At 36.9% G+C, this 21,328-nt stretch overlaps 1 protein-coding gene across 1 annotated transcript in view; it reads left to right on the top strand.

Annotated features, from left to right (window-relative positions):
• Positions 1–14,996: 14,996 nt before the first annotated feature.
• The window catches only part of CA10 (carbonic anhydrase X), a gene marked incomplete at its 5' end in the record, with an annotated part of 46,114 nt that continues 39,782 nt past the window's right edge, over positions 14,997–21,328 (top strand). Inside the window, one exon of the mRNA XM_009577119.1 lies at positions 14,997–15,182. Coding sequence (XP_009575414.1) covers positions 14,997–15,182 — 186 coding nt within the window. The remainder of the gene's footprint in view (positions 15,183–21,328) is intronic.

The raw sequence follows: 21,328 nt of genomic DNA, 5'->3' as shown, positions 1-21,328 counted from the left end.
CCCTACAGTTAAGTAGGAATTTTCCATAAAGATAGGGAGTCTTTTTAATAAGGAGTTAGTAAAATTTACATCTACCTGGACAACTGTCATCTGATCTTGCTTCTGCTGATTCCAGTAGGAGAATATCAGGCTGTAACTACAACAGAGATACAGAACAGTATGTTCATCCTTTCAAACTCAGAAACGAAGGTAGGTCAGTGCTGACAATGTGTTTTGAATGGTTCCTGTATCATATGCTCTTACAGCACTACCAGATCCACATTCAGATAAGAATTTATAATCTGTCCCACAGCCTTGATCAGGAGAAAAATGTGTTCACTAGCTCGGATGAAGCACTGCACTATGGAAATGAAAGGCTGAACATTTACTGAGCATTTTTAGTTGGGTAGAACACGCACATTCTGGTGCTACATGCTTTTGTCAAGATTTAGGCATCTTTCACACAGCAAATTGCAGAAAGCATTCAGAAGTTCTTCTGCAAACATCACAAAGAATAGAGACACAGAACAGATGATGGTTTTACCCAGAAGAGCAGAAGACCCTAGGGACCTTCCCGCATGTATTTAACTTGCTGCAGAGGTACATAGAAACAGGTACTAGCAGACTTACAATTATAACTGTGCTGACTACCCATGTATATAGGACAGTAAAAAAGAGACCAAACTAAGCAAATCACTGAAAGATGAAGGGAAAAAAAAAATCACTTTACACAGTTACAGATGAAAACATTAGGATTAACATTTTCCTAATAGCCTAAGGGACATATTTAGGAGTTTCCTAGGATTATTAAGAGCAGCCCTCTCCATTGAAATGTTATGACTGATAGAATTCTGTTCACTCTGCACTTCTGAGAATGAGGTCATGTCTGTTTAGGTGCCTAGATGTGGAAAAAGTTGACCTAGATCAGTATTTCTCAGACTTTCAGCATGTGTGGACCACTTCTGGTTCATCAGTCTTCATGTGTTGGCAGGTCCCACAATGGACTCCACTGCCTTGAAGGGATTCAGCTGCTGCCAGCTAGTGAAGGTAGTTGGCAGTCCCACGTCTAGGGGGAATTAAGTTACTGACATTTGTCACTTTGTGCCTTCTCATTTCAGTGTGATGGCATCAGGGCCCAGAGTCTGAGGAACACTGGCCTAGAGTCTTTATCTTAGAAGCTGTTGGTTTGATTTTGTTTTGTTTTTGTGTGACAGGACATATAAGGAATGAAAGGCAGGGATTTAAGAGTATTAAATCTCCTTTTTTTAATATATAAATGAAAAAGACAACAAGCAACAGTATTTAAACCAGAAACCTGAAATCCCTTAAAGGTGATTTGGCCATAGCATTTTTATTCAGGTTTTTACTCAATACCTATTACTATGTTGTCAGTTGTCAGCTTGTATATATCACATTTTGTTCAGTAATTCCTTGGTGATTCTGTTATGCTTTATCCTCTATAAATTTATGTTGCAAGTCTTTTTTTGTGCTAGGAAAGCATAAGCTGGTAGGAAAAAAGAAAAAAAAGAAAGCTTTTGTAAAAGAGCTGGCATTACATCCTGAATACATACCCCTGACAAGACATGCCAATAGGCACCTATGTATTTGGATAATTATGTATATGCTTTTAGTCCCAGAATGGATTTGTATATATACAAAACCACAGTTTTAATACACCAGCTACACTCACTCTTGAGGTGGAAGTTAGAATGCAAAAAACATTTTTCTATCTCAAACTGAAACATTTTAGGATGTTTGCCCCTACATATATTTTGTTGTAGTCTAATGTGTGCAAGAATTTTGTATTGTTTCCATTTTATTTGCTTGCTTTAGTAACAGATATGCTATCATCATATAAACCTTCTGCCCACTTAACCAGAGAGTAATCTAAATAGTCATTCAGGTATGGAAGCCTTTTTCAGTAGGTAGACTGAGCAGATGGTGTTTGAAGACACCATGATATTCCTTAACATGTGCAAAGCTTTCATATGTTCAGACAAAAGTAAAATAAATTCCAACAGTGATGAAAAATATTTTTGCAATTACAGATAACTTTTTAAATGTTACATGTTGACCTAGCCACTGGGTTTCCATCACCTTTCCTCTCTGAGTAATGTGATTAGCCATAATGTTATCTTCAAGTATTGTGTGTACCATATCTCTCTAGCAAAATGATCTAGACCAGAGGTAAGAATGTGTCTGCCTGTTAAATGGTGAAGGTGCTTAAGTTACTCTTCTATACGTGAAGAAATCAGTTGTTGGAAACTCTTTGCAATTAAGAAAAATAGCATTCTTCCCTTACCGTGCTGGGTCACGTCCGACTTACGAAAGAAAGCATTGCCTTTCCCCACCCTTGCTATCTTACGTTACTTCTAGAAACTCCTGCACGTTCACTGCTCAGGCTAACCAAAGCTCCCGTTAAACAGCTTCAGCCCTTCGCTCAGTGACATGCCCATACTTAGGGATGGAAGTTGTCCTTAAGGCTGTATGCATAATTCAATTTGGTGACTGAAATCACCTCTGAAAAGAGGAAATCTACCACAGAAACTTTTAGGTGGCCGTGCCTGTCTGTGTTTTAAATGCGACAGATTTGGCCCAGTGTCCTTATTGCAAATGAATGTCAACAATAGAAGGATAATGGATTAGAGTTCTAGCAAAAACTTCCCTTATAAATTCAGCCATTTGTCTAGTCAGTTGATGCCCTACTTTCAATACAGTCATAGCAAGCAACTCTGAACAGTCTCTGCTTATTAAAAATGGAGTGCTAAAATCAATATAGCAATATCTTGTTGGAGAAAATTCAATTTATCAACAGGTTTGTCATTTTAAAGGTGATTAAAGGACTTGTTTATTAAGCATCATCTAGACTTTAGAAATAGTCGGTATGAAAATAATATGACATAAGCCACAATAGACTTACAAATCTTTCAACTACATCAGGGAGGGGATATTTTTCTGTAAGCGAAGGCCTGGAAGCATTTCCTGTCTATAGTTTAGACTACATCAGTCACTAATTACATATTAAAAACTGCTCACAGATTTCAGTAACTCAGGGGCAGACCCATTATTCAGAATCTGTGCATTTAAAATTGTTAAAAATACCAAGTGTGCTGAAATTTTAATTAATGTCTTGTAAGAAATACTTACTCTGATCTGCAAGAGTTAATTTTTGAAAGCTTCAGTTCAACTTCTGCCTAAGTACTATCTAGTTAGTAAGAACATAAGTACATTTAAAGTATTTTCCTCTACTGCAGGCAAGAACAACAAATCTACTCGTCTTCATCTAGGATAAAGACAGCAAAGCTGTCTTTACATTGTAAATAAGATGTTCAATACCTTTCAACTTCTCAGCTATAATTCATAACGGGTAGGAATGTGAACACACAAGTGCGTGTGCAAACACCTAAAGTTGGGAAAGATACAGGCATTTGGGAGCATTCAACCTCCAGTTTGCATGCTACAGAGAAGGAAAAAGGTATAAAAAATAGGAGGAAAAGCAATTGCTAATAAATGGGAATGCTGATCCATAACTGAATGTGAACTACTATTTTAAAAGATTCTTCCTGGGAAGATAATAAAAATGAACTTGTCGACATTATTGTTTCAACAGATTAAACATTCTTGAAACTCTTTAGAATATGTCTGATAAAACACTTCTTAAAAATGAACTTGTATTTTATGTCTGGAAAGCTAACATCCTATCTACTCTAAATTGTATCCCTATTGGAAAAGGATTTAGTCATATGCTGATTCTAGCTAACTTTATCCCATAACCCCTTTCTCTTTTCCTTATGGACTTTTCTGCAAAGCCAGATAAATCTGTATTTTGGTGACCAAGAAGAACAGAGGGAACTGATGGTAAATTGGCATGATAGAAAAATTGTTTTTCTAATAGCTTTTTTCAGAATAGTTTCTCACCATTTCTTTATGATTTGAGCTAGCGGAAAAGTGTCTTTCATTCTGCATGGAATAGAACATGCTTGGGAATGATGGAAGAGGAAAAAAATTGCTTCTTGGTATTCAGAGCTTTGTGTCATTTTGATGACTTGTAAAAATACTAATTTACACAACTCCAGTATACATAGAGCTGTACAGAAGATTAGAACACCGAACAAAGAAACAGCATTTCCCCCATAGCCATGCAATCTATAAACACAGCAGGTAATGTGGAATGGGGGGAAAAAGCAACCAACCAACCAACAAAAAACCCCAACAAAATAAACACAAAATCTCTTGACCAAGTTTTAGCAGAAGAGTGCTCATAAGTGAAGTCTTAGGAAGCTTTCTGATTGAAAGGGGTTTGTATGTATATCCACTGGAATGACGATGTACACACGTAACACCGAGTCTGGAAACATCAGAGGAGGTGAGGTCTGCCTCTCTGCTGTCATTTAGACTGGAGCTCAAGTTCATGCCACAGCCCAGATTTCCCAGTCTTCCATCCAAGTTGCACATTGACTCTCAGACACATTTGAATTAGAGGCATATTGGAACACAGAGAAGATTCTTCTAGTTAAGCTAGAATTGATAATTATTGGCTTTAGGGAGTTCTATTTTTAAAAAAGGTGGGTTTGTGGGTTTTTTAAAGTGCATTGTCGGAAAAAAAAAATGCAGAGTTTTGGAGTAGAGTGAAATGTCAGGAAAAGCAAAGATAGGTTCAGGATAGGATTTGTTTGTTTGTTTTTCTTTTATTTCTACCTCTATTGCAGTTCCATTGTTTTCTCAACATAAAAAGGCACACAAATGCTTTTGAGGCAGATAAATGAGAAAAGTAAGACAGTCCTCTGTTAAACAGAAACAGTAATATTTGTAACTGGAAAGGCTAATTTATTCACTTTCTCTAAAGAACCAGAAAAAGCAGGCCAGGACAAAACAGCTGTCTTCTGCTGTTCAAAAAAAAAAACAGTGAAATATGCTACTAGGCAGAATAGCTCATGATTTTTGCATGCCACAAAGGATTTGCTTTGACACATAATTAATTTTATTGAGGTCAAATTTCAAGTTATCTAAATACTAGTTTACCTCCAGAGATACAGGGCTCAGGAAATTATTTTGGAATAACTGTGCTTTTTTTTTCCTTGGCAGTGATTTGGAAAGCAGCTTGATATTGTGAAATAGACTGCTTTCAAAAACTTGTTACAGTTCTGCTAAAAAAGCTGATAAAACTTTTGTCCCTTTCATGGCTAAAAAGCTTAGTTTTATAGATACTTCTTTTTATTTCCACTGACTTATAATTTCAGTAAAGCATTACCATGCTTCTCTGGCTACACCACGACTCGGACATTGCAATTTCCCTGAAACAGGGTTCAGTACATCGCATCTTCTTGGAACTTCAAGGCTAGAGTGGTCAGAGGATTTCAAAAAGCAGCAGCGGTCACTTTATTATTTTAGAGCGTTTATGAAAGCTTAATAGGCGTAGAAATTTAGAACTTCCTGGCAGCAAAAGAATTAAAGAAATTAAGAACTACAACAAATGGGGTTTTCTGGCTCTTGTAAAATTGTATCATTAACCTTAATAATGGTATGTTTTGACTGTGGTGTAAAACAGATGAACTTTGGATGCACATCCTTTACCCTGCTCAGAAAGCTGTATGCTTCTTAGTCATTCAGACAGCAGTCTAATGCTCTGGATGCACAACAGCAAGAAGGTTTTAGCAACTTACTAATCTAGGCCTGTGTGTGAGGACAGACATTTTTCTCCCTCTTTCTATTCACAGAAGTGAGTAAAAAAGAGAAGATTTTATTTCTGTGTATGTATATATAGAGATAAATACATATAGAGAGAGATGCGTGATATACCTATAAAGGTACATAGATGCAGGTAAATAAAGTGGTGAGTGTATTAATAATCTACACAACACTACAGTGTTATTTGACCACTTAGCTTGAAAGATACTTCCCAGATTAATTTAGCACAGTCTTTTTGTTAATGTTATATACAAATAGTGAAGTAGAAGACCAACAGTTTTAAACAAAAAATTTAAAAAGTAATTTAAATCAATCAACTAGCTATCTCTCATCTGTTCAGCACAGAAATTTCTTTTTAAAGTTGCATTAGGAATGAAAGTACTGAAGAAAATGTACAAGCAAAGTAAAGATATCAGAAAGTCTGAATACATTTATTAATATGCAATTGATCAAATGAGATATTAAACATCTAATGTCTAAAGTCTTGCTATATGGAAAATGAAACACACTAATTTCAATATACGTCCTATAAATTTCCATCTGAGCTGGATTCCATTGGAAAACCTCTAGCATTTCAAACGAAGAGCTCTCTAAAAGAAGAGCTCTGAAATCCAGGCAGCTACCAAAGGTCAGTGCATCTCAATATCACTCCCTAAAAAAGGACTTAATTAGAACCTCAGGATTTTAACATATTCAATTTTACATTTCAAACCCGCACAAAAAATGGAAAGAGTAGTTTTTCATTTATCTGGATTTCTCACAAGTTTGTAGGCTTCTGTACCATTTACAACCTTTTGAAAATTTATGTAAGCCTTCAGATTTTAAAGAGGCAGCTCTTCTGACATCCCTTTATCAGAGACAAAAATTATCCTCAACACAGTTTTTAATGCAGATTCTTCAAACTAAAATCTCCTTACAGATTGCTAGACTAAATTAGGGTAATGAGTTCTCCAAGCCCCAGTTATTCTCTCAATTACTTATTGACTTAACCTAATTCTAAACTAAGGTTAATGAACTGAAAGAAGCAGACAAATGTAATTTTTTCCTCTTTCATATAACTTGTAACTGTGTCACAGCACAGGATGAGACTTGTCATCAGTGGTAAAAAGGTGGCTATAGAAACACAGGTTTGTGAATTGCTGAGTCTAGCTCTGCAATCATACAGTACTAAGTCTAGCTTACAACGCCCCGAAACATCCTTTTGAAACGCTAGAGCATGACACAGGCACACGACACTTCAGAACGAACTTGAGTCCTCTGCTGATAAACCAAAGTCACTCCAGAACCTACCACAGTGAAGACACATCTGTGTCTGCTATTGAAGCACTAACACAATTTATTTTAAAAAAACCTGACAGTGGTCTCAGCATGGAGGCTGTGCCCCATTCTACAAACAATCACAAAGAACTTGGTTACACCATTTTACCTGGCTGAAGATACCTGTGATTATTGTTGCCTTATCTGCTAGGTAACTGCATGCTGCACGGTTCTTGCTGCATGCAAAGAAGTCTCTTAAAGGGCACATTGCAACATAACTTGTTTTCACACATTCCTCTTCCATGGCTTCAGTTTGCCTGCAAATATTCAGGCTGTAGGTTTCAAGATACTACACAGAAGAAGATGGGGAACATTGAGATGCAGTCTGCTTTCCTACAGCAAAACATTCTTCATTGTTTCTTTTTTCACCCCAAACAGCTTGTAATGGATCCCTCCGAGCAGGAAGCTCTCGGCATCAAGATAAATCCTCCACTTAAAATCATTACTGGTCCCTCAGGCCTTCAGCCAGCATTGGTGAAAACGGTTCCCTTGTCCAGTCACAGAAGCCAGTTTTTCTGCTTGCCTATTTCAATAATTTGATTTTAATTTAAAAAACTGAATGAAAGCTCAGGGATCAAGTTCACCTATTACATATGGTTTAAATGTAGTGGGAATATTTTAGATTAAGGAGAGCACAATTTCACTGTAAAGCTAGCGTCAACACACACAGCAATTATTAATGCTAGACACCATAAATGTGGCTGCATCTGCTTTAGGCTGCAGAGTTACTAACAAGCAAAAATCATTGCATTAATGGAGTAGTGGAAATATAAAGCACTTTATTATCCCTAAAAGGCAGCATGTGGCATATAGACTCTGTGGGGTATTAGTGTCCAAGGAGCCGTTTCATTCATTCACATCCTGTGGCATATAATTATCTCAGACTAAGCATGACCCTGCAGGTCCTCTATTAAAATTATATTTTTGTTACAGAATTGTGTATACATTATTGAAGCACATTGTTTTGATCACTGAAAATTGACATATTGTGCTCATTAGCCAGTAAGCCTGAATATTTAATTTATGAGGTTTGCTCCAAGTTTTTTACAGATCAGTCACTTAAGGGAAGTAAACAGGCAAAACTGCAGAACAGTGAATGGGAAAGATTCTTACTGAAATGGTGCTTTACAAAGCAAAAAAAAGTGTGTCATGCCATATGCTGATACATGACACATTACATTAGGCAGGTAAATGGGTTAATTGGACTCATTAACATCATTTCCTTTTTAAAACTTTTCAACTAAGAAGATGAAAAGAATATTTTAATCTTTACACTTCTCTTACATTTTACATTTCTCACACGGGCCTTTTTTAATCAAATATTGATGATGATGCCTGTTGTTCTTCAAAGCTCAGCAATTATATTGCAGCTTCCTCCCAGTAAGTGTTACTGTATCAAAACTCTGATATTTCCTTATCTTTCATTCCCCCCCCTCCACTCTTTTTTTTTTTTTATAAATGCAACATAAGAGCTATTGGATTCTTCCCAGAAAAAGCACTCTGGATATTTTGCTTGTATGATGGCTTTCAAGCAACCTGCTGAGCCTGCATCCTCCAAACACTCGCTTGTAGACTGGAAACCTGCTTGACTGATGCAACAGACCCCACAATTCTGTCCCCCAGCTGAAACCACCACTTCAGAAACTAAAGCCATGGATCACAGTCGTGTCACACAAAAAAGATTAGTTTTAATTTTCTTCCTGGTTGTGGAAGTCCCCGTGGTATATAGGTGAAAGCTATATGGGCTGGGTCAACAGTGCTCTCTGCTGGCAGCAAGGAAAGCTTGCAGGAAACATAGCTGGAATTTGCCTTAAAATTACCTTCAGAAATAAAGCATGAAATAATTTGAATATGTATCTATGTCTAAGGCCCCGAGACATTTACAGGCAAATCTACAGAAGATCATGATTTACAAGGTCAAGAAGCATGCTGTTTATTGCAAACGTGGTTTTGAAAATTATGTTATACTAGCAGCGTTTCCACAATTTCTTTACATACTATTGCATACAATGATTAAGTTTAAAGATGAAGGCAGGGAAAAAGTATTCTCAAAAATAACTATTCAAATGTACAAATATTCATCAAATGCACTTAAATAAAACTGAATGCTCTGTAGAAAACAATTGTTAAAAACAATTTTAAAATCCTTATGTGTGTGCATGTGTCTACGCATGAGAATACTGCAGGACAAGGATAGAGCTCTCAGAAGTTTGGAAAATCTGTATGTATCCTATTTTATTACATGAATCTCCTCTTTAAGAGAAGACTTTAAAAAACAAGAATACCCTTTTTAAACAACTATTAAATAACCTAGAAGAATAACTCTGTAAAATCGTTTTATTTTCCAGCTTGGGTCCCCTCTAACAACAGCTAGAAAATCAAGACAGCAGCATAAAACTACTTCTAAAACTAACTGGATGCCATAAGCACAATATTAAGAAAACAAATGTTCTTGTATAGCCATTGCTTTGAAATAACGGAATGTAATTCTGCCGCAGAGAACTAAGCAGTGTGCCTTAGTAGGTTACATTTGAAATTCTAGTTTGGTGTGATGCTTCATCCCTGTCCCTAAAGTTAGATTTCAAATCACAGACTTGCCCTAAAGTCTATGTAAACTCTGTTTTCAAACCCTGAAGCAGTCTCTGCTTTGCACAAGAGAGATATAAGGTACCTACTACAGTATAATCAATTTAAACCAATGAGGACAGTACTTTATATCACAGAATATGGTCTGGTCAAGATACTATGAACAACAATCAAAAAAACATTAAAAGAAAGGAACTTGCTTGAGGGACTCGGAAAAACATGATTCAGTTTATCACTGCACTCAGAAACTCAAGTTCAGGTGACCTGAGCTACAGAGTGAAATTTTGCATAGGATGATCCTTTCGAAGTGTCAGGAAGAAAATAAAACAACCTGGCATTAACGTTGACTTACTCCAATGAGACGAAAGACAATTGCAGATTTATTTTTGCATTTTTTTGAGCACTTTGAGACCCCTAGATGGCAGATGCTAGGAACTAATATTAGTATTAATGTTGTAATGATTCCATGGAGCACTTGTGCCTCCATGAACCTGCTAGGGAGAGGAGTTGAGCAGAAAACCCGTGGCACATTACAGGTTCCTTGGGATCCGTGCTGCACTCACTGGGCCACCCACTGCTGTTGCTACATGGATACCGAATGGCAGAAACCAAAGGTAATGACAAAGTTTGTGGCATTAAGTAGTTCAGGTGCTGCTAACGGGGGAGGAAAGCCCATCACTCCCTGAGCTTGCAGAGCTGCTTTCCTGTTCCGCTGGAATATAGGACTCCAAGAGGAAAATATGGAGGCCAGATGGCAGCTGATAGAAATTTGATTATTGTAGGATATAAAACCGGAGCACTACAACACCTTCAAAACAGTCTTTAATCCTTGGCGATTTGCTTCCCTACACAGTACTAGGCCTTCTTTGGACTGTATCTATTTTCATGCTAAAGAAAGGAACATCTAATATTGCAGATAAGATCCAAGGACATTGCAGCAGGCAGCCACCCACAATTGATTTTCTTGCTTCCTTACATTCAGTGCTGCTCCACTGGCAGGTAGCGATACAAGTTTAAAAATGTTCTTGGAACTAATCTTCAGACCACTCTTACCTGAATAAACCCAAGCACTCTCGCTATTTTGTAAAGGCCCCTAGGAAGCAGAGAGCCTGCGCTACCCCTTGAAGGTGACAGGGGACTGCTAACATAGCATGGGATTGAAAAGCAAAGAATCCATCTCAGCTCCTTCTTTCCTCTTGCATTCCCTGCTTACATTTCTAGCATGGCTTCGCCCTGAAACAAGCTTTTCTGTCACTTCTGCTGAGGTTTTTGAAGGCTATTTTAACACAGACTGTAATGTAAATATGTAGGCCACAAAGGAAGTTCTGAAAAATATTTAGTTCAGAACTAGTTGTGGAAGAAAAGATGAAGTGAACAAGATACACAGTTAACTAGGACACAACAAAAATGCTTCCACAAATGCAGAGTTAAAGAACATCATTAGAGAAAAATGTTTCAGGATTGTTTGGGGGTTTTTTTCCTAATGGTCTTAAAGGTCTGTAGAGTTTCAAGATAAACATGCATCAAAGAGTTTGTGTTCACTAGGTATGCATCTTTACTGACTTTGCTTGTGCTCCACCTTTCAAAGAGCAGAACTGGGACCTTTTTGTGGTCACAGGACCAGCAAGTTATACACAGATACCACATGAGTATTGAGATCTTACTTACAAACGCAGCATAGAATGTATTAGCAGCATGTGCCTGTGTGGCTGTCTTGCATCAAGATAAAGAGAGAGAATAATGCTGCTGGGGAATTATGTGCACAAAGATCTGTGAAGCAAGAATTAAAATGAATGAGATTAAATAGAAAATAACTACATCAGGAATATGTTAATAATTTAATTAAAGTCTACCAAAGTTGAACTATTCCACAATTAAGGTTGAAGCCCATCAACATGCTCTGTTCTACTTGGGGATTTTGCCACAGGTAAAATTACCTGTTGGGAAACGTTTCTTAATGTATAAGGAAAATGGGGTCAACTAAGAATGTGGTATGATCATTAACTTTGACAATGTTGGACTTAGCTGTTTTCTCAGACAGGCTTTTACTGACGTTTTAATATGTTTTCTTTACTATAGTCTCATTTCTAGTCCATAAGATAAATGTGAATATTGATCCTTTTGAAAAACAGGAGGGCAAGATTTAGTGCTTTTTTTTCCCCCAAGCTTGCGTGCTGTTTTCACCTTTATAAAACTTTGAAGTCAAACAAACACAGAACAAAAAGGTTACTTAATAGCAGAGCAAGAAGCAAGACGAAGGCCATCACTATGAAGGACTTAGCACCAAAGATTAGTCTGACACATTAAGGAAATATTTATATAGATCTTAACAGATCTTTTATATTATCCTTTTAAACTACCCTATAACATTTTATCCAATCCACAGAATGGTATAAAAAATAAATACTGTGCTTTCTGGAGTAGCAGATATTGTTCACTGTACCAGGCAGAGTCAACATCTTTCCCATACGGCGCCCCTGTCTTCATGTTTATCTTTTAGGAGAATGTACAAAATACAGAAAATACCTCCTCGTTAACTTCTGTGCCTGTGGCCTTTTACAAGACCACATGCAACTTCACTTTCCACAAAACCGACTCAGTTTGGTGTTCTAAAATGAGAGTGCATCACCACTTTAAAGGCTCAGTACCATAAAATATGGAAAATCCTTCTTTTATCAGTAGGTTCACATAGCGAATAAGATCAGAACCTTTTTTTTCTCCAGTAGCAGTTAAAATTGCGCATAGTGAAAAGAAAATGCATTTTTTTCTGCTGAAAACAATGGAAGACAACTTTGTTTTTTGCGGTTTTTTGCATGACACTTTCCTACTGAGTATAATGCATTTGTGGACTTCAAGCTTGTAAACAGAAGGTGATTGCACTTACGTGATACTATGTCCTACAACTGTAGATGGTTATACTTGAAATGTACACTTTTAAAGGGGATAAGATATTGGGTTTGTATATAAAACAGATAAAGACTGCAATAAAGACTTTCACATAGCGTTACGGTGGTACTTCCCACGATCAAGCACAGCCTACTATACAATCTTGGCAAGTCAGAAAGTCTCCAGAAGTAAAAAAAAATGGTTCCTAAATATTTCAATCTTTCATTCAGATGTAATCTGAGTAGAGACACTTCTATTCTTGTAGTAAGCAAATGCCCATAAAAGAAGTGCCCATTAAAAGTTGCTAGTAATGGTGGTATATGTTGACACTCTCAAGAAAACAAACGGGCATGGGCATGTCAGGTGCAATTTGGTCCTGAATCTAGACTCGTATATGTGGCTACTCCTCCCTTGGGCACACACTCACAACAAGAAAACTAGTGCATCACTTAAACCTAAGAAGGCAGATAAAAGGGCAAGACCTTGCATTTTTTATATTGAAGATCTTGGATTTTGTCCTTCCTGGTGACAAGTCTGTGTGCCCATGCAGGAAATTTTTATAGTCTCACTTCAAGTGTTCATCCCTCCCCGCAGGTCAGAAATGAGGCATGTCAGATACTTCATCGCGTTACTGGCATCCTTCATCTGCAGCTACATAGGGAAATTCTGTTTTAAAACAGTCAATACAATCTCATTACAAGCACTGCATTTTTATGAGGTGGGAAATGAGAAAGACAAATGTTACTCCTGTTCATGAATTCGCCTCTTATCGTTTCCCCTCTCTGCTCTACAGAGAGTAATTTGATTCATATTAGGGGTTATTTGGGTCACTTTTACCTTGAGAGAGAAAATAATGGTAACCTAATTTGAGATTTGTACCAATTTAAGAACGTGGATTCTGAATATTTTGCATAGTTGCTAAATTTAACTGAGTGTTCAGTGAAGCATGAGTTTCCAAATGTGAATAAGAGGCTTTAAACCATTTTCCCCTATTTGTTTTTAAACTACATTTGTTACTTATGATTAGCAATTTTATGTCATTCATATGCAGCATACTGAAACTGAATTCAATAAACTGACCTTCTTCCACCTATTAAACTAAACTTGGTATTTAATTATTATGCATGCAAAGTCAAGCAGAAAAACTAAGGAGCATTTATAAATAAGATCATTGTGTTTTATTTGCAATGAATAGGAATATTTGTGTTTATTACTTTTAATAAGAAATTTATCACTGCTTGTTTTGAATTGGAATAAACACAAAAAATAAAACATCTGTATCAAAGTTTAAAAAACCACAACAATCAAAAGCTATTTAATCTCATCCATTTAGTTCTATTGCATAGTCTGTTCAGTGTAACTTTTTACAACATACTGTGCAAGAAAACAGGGCATTTAAACTCAGTAATTAGTATTACAGATAAAATGACACTGCAGCAATGTTAATTACTATAGCACTGATGTAGTATAGGATATAATACATAATAGTCATGTCTTTAATTTTAAATTGAAGGGCAACAAAGCATATTATTGCTACACTTCCTCTTCTTAAAGTAAATGAATGTTATTCAAGTGTACCATTTGTATCCATGCAGAATGTTTTTAAATAAATCACAATTCTCCTTTAACTCAAATTGGCATATTTCACTTTCTAATGGCATAAATTAAGGAACCTCTTGCTATAGGAACTTTTCCTATGCCAGTGGAAATTATGACAGAATTATATTCCATATGAAAAATTTCCACAATCATTTTCTTTTTCATTACAGCAGCTGTAAATCAGTTTGCAAATGAAGCACAGCATTCATTCTTTTTAAAAATAAAGATGAATCTTGAAGAGCATTACAGCTATTTGAGGTGTACTAGGAACTAGAGATATATGATCAAATTGTAATTGATTCTGTACTACTATGGCTAAAATATCTGGCAATTGTAAACATAAAATATTCATAACAAAACAAAGAGACTTGCAGAGGAGGACAATGAAAGTTCTTACCTGTAGCTCCAGTAGGAATAGGGCTCCCTATTTATGAATAATTATATCTCTGCTTTTTGCAGCACCTTTATTATTGGATAACTTTGTTATAAATATTAAAAGAAGGAAAAAATGAGTTAAATTTCAGATTTGTTCAAGTGTACTTAAATAATTTATGTCAGCTGAAATGTTCCCATTTTCAGTGCAGAAATTGTGTAATGAAGCCATTATTCAGACCTTGCATAAAAAATATTCTAAAAGCCTACTTATTTAGAAGTATAATAATCCTATTCACTGTGTTAACCATGTGCCCCTGGCCAAAATATGTACATATGGATTTAGCAAAATATTTGAATATACAGTATAAGATTCAAAGCAGAAGTTGAAGTATAACCTCAGGTTGTGTATTTCATCTCACAACAATAAAATGTATTGCTATATTTAAATGAAGGTGTGTAAAGAGCAAAATCTTGAAGTACATATAACTAGTTTCCAGGATTTACAAATTAATTTGAAAAAATGCTTTTTCCTCCCACCCCTTCCCCCCGCCCCCCCTTTTGTTTAGGTCAGTGGGACCATGTATAATACAGGGAGACATGTATCTCTACGATTAGACAAAGAGCATTTGGTCAACATCTCTGGAGGACCGATGACATATAGTCACCGCTTAGAGGAAATCCGGTTACACTTTGGAAGTGAAGACAGCCAGGGATCAGAGCACCTACTCAATGGACAGGCTTTCTCTGGGGAGGTATGTCAATGTATTTGGAGTTACAAATGAACCGGTATCAATTACTCACTTTTCATTTCTGCCTGAAGGTACTTGCAAACTAATTTGTACTCATAAAAATTGTTTCCCTTTATCCATTCTGAAAATCAGGGAATTTTTTTTTTGCCCACGCACTGCAAATTGTGTGACTCATATCTAAAAATGAAACTGTTGTATTTATCGTATGCATAGACACCCTATATTCTCATATGCGCTACTTACAAAGTAATCAAGTATCTTTTGATGGGTCCTTTATATCCCTAGTAAACACAAATAGGAGATTAACCACAAAGTAATACTGAAAGTGCTTTAAGTTCTTATAAAAGTGCTACTTTTGCTACTCAGTGGTGTGTAACACTTTACATTGAGTATCATTCTGCCTTTGATTCATGTAAAAATAAGATGATACTTAATTTTAGAGATGGTTCCACAGAAGTCTTTTGGTCTGCTCAAGAAATAAAGTTAACTCTTTTAACAAGTAACAAGTAAACCCTGGCAGAATTGGTCCTTGCTTTGTATTTTAAATATACATTTGTAAGTGTCTCAGAAAAGATCATAATTTAATGATCCTGATAGCTATTGCAGGATAGCCCATTACTCTTGCTGGATAAATATTTTAGTCTTGTATATGGAGTACTTTTTCAAGATGTATAGTAAAGCTCGCAGGCTTTCTGGTAGACAAAGCAGAATCTTTCCATTCTTCTCATGTAGGAGCATTTTTACATAGAAGAAATGCATGGGTTTTGTAGTACCCCATCCTTCATCAGCTTGTGCCATGTCTGTGAACTATCTAGCATGCAACTCTACTCCACAAATCTTAACAAATAAAATAATGCTTCGGAATAACTGTATATTACTGTAGGGATTATTTTTAAAGATACTCAAGGTATCCTTCTACATTTCTTTCAAAAGACCAAAATGAATAGTTTTTCATAATAAAGCACTTATTTTCTTGGAGATGAATAATCAAATTACCATCTGTACTATCTATCACAGACTCTGGTGATGAGTCAGTTAATGCATGGCATTTTCTTCAGCACTGTGCAACAGCAGTTATTTAAGAGTAGGAAATTAATTGCAGAGTTGTCAAATGATGGTATTATAATTGATGGTAATAATTTGCTTTGTTTTATAAGCTACATAGATGTATAATATAGCCAGTGGCAGCTTTTTCATGAAATTATTCATGTCTTACACAACTGACTTCTGGTTGCCTTTGTTAAATTCTATGATAAGTGAACATACAATGTATTACTCCTTTAAGAGCTGAAAGTTAAGTATGCTGTAGTAAATAAGGTCTTTGCTTTGCTCATCAGATTTACAGACGAGCAATATTCAAACAAAAGCAGGTTGACTGAACAAGAAAGCAAAAATCTGGTTGAAACTTGCACTTGATATGATGTATCAGCATAATTTCAGGTATTTTTAAAAGAGTTTTTAAGTTACAAATTCATTAGTCATAGACTATAACAAAAGGTAAAAATGTAGGGCATTGTTTTGCAATACTTAATATTAATACTTAACTAGGCTCTTCTGGTTTTGAAATACTATTAACATTTGGTATTATTTGCTAACAGAGACCTCAAGTTTTTCTTAATAAAAGCAGAAAACCTAGCTAAGTGGAAACCGCTGTCAGTCAGTCAGTCATGCACAGCTGGATCCACAGTACATGCGGGATTCATCCAGTTATCTGAATTCCTCCTGCAGTGAATAGAAAGAGATTAGTATCTTCAGAGGATGATCATTCCTGATAGCCAGAGATGCATCTCTTAGGACAGGACAAATCACTCTGTGGAGATGCATCTCCCTTGACAACAGAGCAGAGACAAACAACAGACCGAGTAGCTTAGACTAGACACCTCCATTTCAGATGGTGAGATGAATTCTATCCTTTGAGGATGTGTTTGTCAAAGATTCAGATAGCCATTTTGGGCAGCTAGACAAGAAAATTCCAATAAGGTCAAGTATTAATTACTAATTTGAACCTGCATTTCCACCTTTAAGTCGTATTTATAGAACACGTACTGTTTCCAAAGTACAAGCACAGATTCACATCAATCATGCTGAATAGCATGGGTGCAAATTTTCAGTGAAGGACTGCAGCTGACTGTGTTCTTAGAATATACATCCACCCATACAAGTGCTGTCTGTATAAATAAGTGATTTTCGATAAGCTCTCAGCACTAGAAGATGTAATGTCTACAGCTCCCAGCAACTACAGTAAGAAAACTGTAGACAAGCTAGCTGACTTTATGATAGAGTACATGTCTTTATAACGTAACGTATGCTTTTAAGACTGTTGCTGCTAATTACTATCACTTCTGCATTGGATAATGCTGTCAGAGGAGGTGGAATAAAGAAAAATAACTGCGTAAGTGCATTAGTTTAATTTAGCTAGTGCAGGTAAGAATAGCAATGAATATTGGCTGGCTTAGGCTTTAGCAGGTGTAGGCAACCAGAGAAAAATCATTACAGGATTACACTGACTGCTAATTGCACGCGAACTCCCACGACACTGCCTTGTTACTGCTGTTCTTATTTGTGTTGGACAAACCCACTACAGGTTTTATGGAAACCTCTGTTTTGCTGTGGGAGCAATTCCCAAGGATGAAGTTACCCAAGAAATGTGATCCATTCCAGTAGATCACAATCAGCTCATTCCTACTCCTCCTCCCCTCCACTCCCATCCATATCTGTCCCCTCATTTTTGCTGAGGTCTCCAATGCACGTTAAAGTCAGCACATCGCAGAGAGAGAAGGGGAACCTGGGGAAGAGGGGAGAGAGCAGTACCTCTCCCTGACAGCGCTGGCAAACTGTTAGATTGGCTCAATCAGACCTAAATTAAATCCAAGCGCAGACAAGGCAGAAGCTTTTAAACAGCCCCAATATATCTTGAATCAGCTGCAATGATCTTTACACATCTGGAAATCCCACCTAACATCCATACTAAGCAAAAAGTTTGCTCGTAGGGACTTTTTTTGCCTAGTGAAGATGTTCTGCAAGTGGGCAGGCACTCAGAGCAAGCTAGAGAGCACTGGAGTGGTACCATGGCATGAAAAACAATCTAGAAATAGCAAATTGCTTCAAAATATACTGTGGTCTGAATGATACCGAGAGGCTTGTAATTTCCAGGCTTTAACATTTAACTAGGTGTTAAAAGCTATCAAGAGAGACCTCTACAATAATCTGGTTACCTTTTAGCCCGTAATTGTCACTTTAGTAGGCAGAATAACTTGAACTAATGCTTAAACAGTTTGAGTGTAAGGGCTTTAAAATTGTGTATCAGATTATCATCAATATGTTTGGCACTGCTAACGTGGAAAGATAGGCAGGCTTTGGAATGCTTAAATAAATAAATTGAGCATTTACTTGTCCCTCTGTTACATACCTGAGTGTGTTTCATTCCCTAATATTTGCATAAGCATCCTACTGTATTATAATGATTAAAAGAAAATCTTGGCTCAAGCAAGTCCACAACTAAGACACCAATCATTTGTGTCTGCTGCCTAATGTCTCTATGCAAAACAGTTTTTAATGCTTCAGAGTCCATATCATTTAATGAGAAAGACCATCTTCCTTTAGACAGCAGCAGTACAAAATACAGCAGAATTTACCAGAGTGCTGTTGTTCAGGCACTGTCTACCTTGCCAAAATAAGAAAGTAACGATCTCCAAAAGGTTCATGGTGAAAATGGAACCCTTTAACTTTACCATGTGGCACAGTCATAAAAACCCATACCAATTTTTTTTCCTAAGCAGAAAAATGAAAAATGTGCTGCAGGAGACCTCCAACCACTTTATGGCTGTGCATTGTAGTAGCTTTATCAATGCAAAGGCAGAAAGTCAAGGAGCTTAATTATTTGGTGTTATGCAATTTTCACAAACTCAGTAGCTGGAGACTTTCAAACAAGAGACCATAGTCTACAACTCATGAAAAAAAATAGATTTCTTCTTCTCTGCCCACCAAGTCACCCTTCAAAAACCCATTGACAGATACTATAAACATACCATCATTTCAACATACCTAAGAAGTAAAATGAAAGCCATAATACTATCTAGATAATTGAATACATATTGCAAACTATACACACAGTTTGGAACTGAGATTTACTTTTGCTGCTGCTAAAAGCCACTAAGAAAACGAAATAAAATATAAGAAAATGGGAATCAAAGGGGGAGGCTGGAAATTCTGAAATACCAGCCTCCTCCTACTACTGCAATTTCTTTAACTGCAGGCATATTCTATGTGAGTGGGGAACTTCTAGTGATAGTAAAGGATTACTTCTCAGAGGGATCAGTGTTGCAAATCCAACTTCTGATATTTTTAGAAGCAGGACTGTCAGATAGACAGCCTATGAGAAGCATCCGGCCAGCTGGAATAATTTAATCCAGCCTGCTGCAGAATTAGAGTAGTCTGAATTGTTAAATCAGAAACAGTGTCTCTGTCACTGAAACCTTCTGTACACCTTTATGCGTACGCCTGTGTGGTTCCAAATAGCCTCCCCAAAAATCCCAATGTTGGTATTGTTTATATAAAAAACAAACAAACAAACAAAACAAAACCCAAAAAAACCAAAAAAACCACCTTTACTGGAATAGAGTACTGTATATGTACTATGACTGCAGTTATGTTGGCAAAACAGAGCAAGTCATGGCCAATTAACATGTCAGAAGAAACAGCAAGTATAGGCTAACTCTATATTGTATTGCTTGTTACAAGCCATTTACATCTCTCCTTTTTGATAAGGCCTCTCTCTTCTTCCCAAAAATTTCATCACCTAGAAGGTGAACGTCCAGTTGCGCCTCCCACGTGACATTTGGCTCAGGACTCTGCCTCTGTTTCTAACCTCTGGGTCAGTTCTGCGCAGAAACCCCTGTTTACTCCACACAGCTCCCTACACCTACTCAGTATTTAGATTCCTCTCCCAGGTCCGTTTTTCTATTTTGTTCTCTATCGGAAGCCTCGCTGATGTGAGGATTTGCGAGTCTAGCATGGCTTTTCATCAAATTGTGCTAGCACACAGTCCTTTGTCTTCCTCAGGAAAGGAGCATTAAATCAGCCAGCGATGTCCCTGAGCAGGGAGGACAGGAATGTCCTGCTTCTTCATAACCACGTTCCTACAGGTGGTTACAACGCCGAAGCAGAGCTAGCTGTGAGGCAGCCCCTGCTAAGCCTCGTAACGCTGGTACTCCTGCCAACAGCTTGCAGAAGGAAGTTTGAAATTCAGATCTGTCAGTTGCCGCAGGCCATCTGTATTACCTTTTGGAGACTTTATTGGAAATGATGCAGGTCATTTTTAAGTATTTCATCCAGAAGATAAGTTTACTGTACTCCGGTGCTTATTAATGTTGAAAAATAAGCCTCTGAGGAAAGTATCAGATGAGGGAACACATGTCTAATGGAAGGGTGGTTTAGTAAAATCTCTGTAACCTTCAGATTAATGTTCAGCTTCAGAGGAGAAAGGCAATAGGATAATGAATTAAATTGCTATAGGAACAGAATATAAATCAGGAAGAGGTGGTGGTATTGTCATCACTACAGTATAAGGAGACTGTTCACATGAGTAATTCAAAATCAGTGGGAGATGAATATGTGCATTCATTGCAAGAATGCACCTCTGTCCACCCTAAAGATTACAGGTGGTTTCACCTGAAATTTTATGAAATATTCATATCCAAAAAAGCAGAGTTAAAGTCCAAAAGACACTTACTCAGCAACATATGCTTATTGTGGTTTTCCAAACCAAAATCAATTTTATATTTTAAGTTAAATGGGTTTTTATTGCTGGTTAATATAAAAGAAAATAGGATTGAACAACATATTAGCACAAATTGAGGGATATTCACATCTGACTGTGGTCTGCTAATTTAAGAGCTCTGAATCATCCAATGGAAATTCTTTTCCACCCTCTATTGACTTTGTAAGGAAATTAGGCTCTTTAACAGAGATGTGTTTTAGTAGCAGGCTGCTTGGTCTGTCTCCCCTCTAAAACTATGTGGAGATTAAATGGCTGCCTCTCCCTCTGGACAGCAGAGCCCTTCAGATTTAAAAGCATGGTCCATAGGAAAAAAATAAAAAGTATGGTCCAAGGAAGAACACTGCCGGGATAATCCAGACAGCAAAGCTTG

Source organism: Fulmarus glacialis, unplaced genomic scaffold (genome assembly GCF_000690835.1).
Source record: "Fulmarus glacialis isolate BGI_N327 unplaced genomic scaffold, ASM69083v1 scaffold22734, whole genome shotgun sequence".
In the NCBI taxonomy this organism is placed as follows: Eukaryota; Metazoa; Chordata; class Aves; order Procellariiformes; family Procellariidae; genus Fulmarus; species Fulmarus glacialis.
Note: the sequence above shows the minus strand (reverse complement) of the source record. Positions and strands in the feature narration are given on the sequence as shown.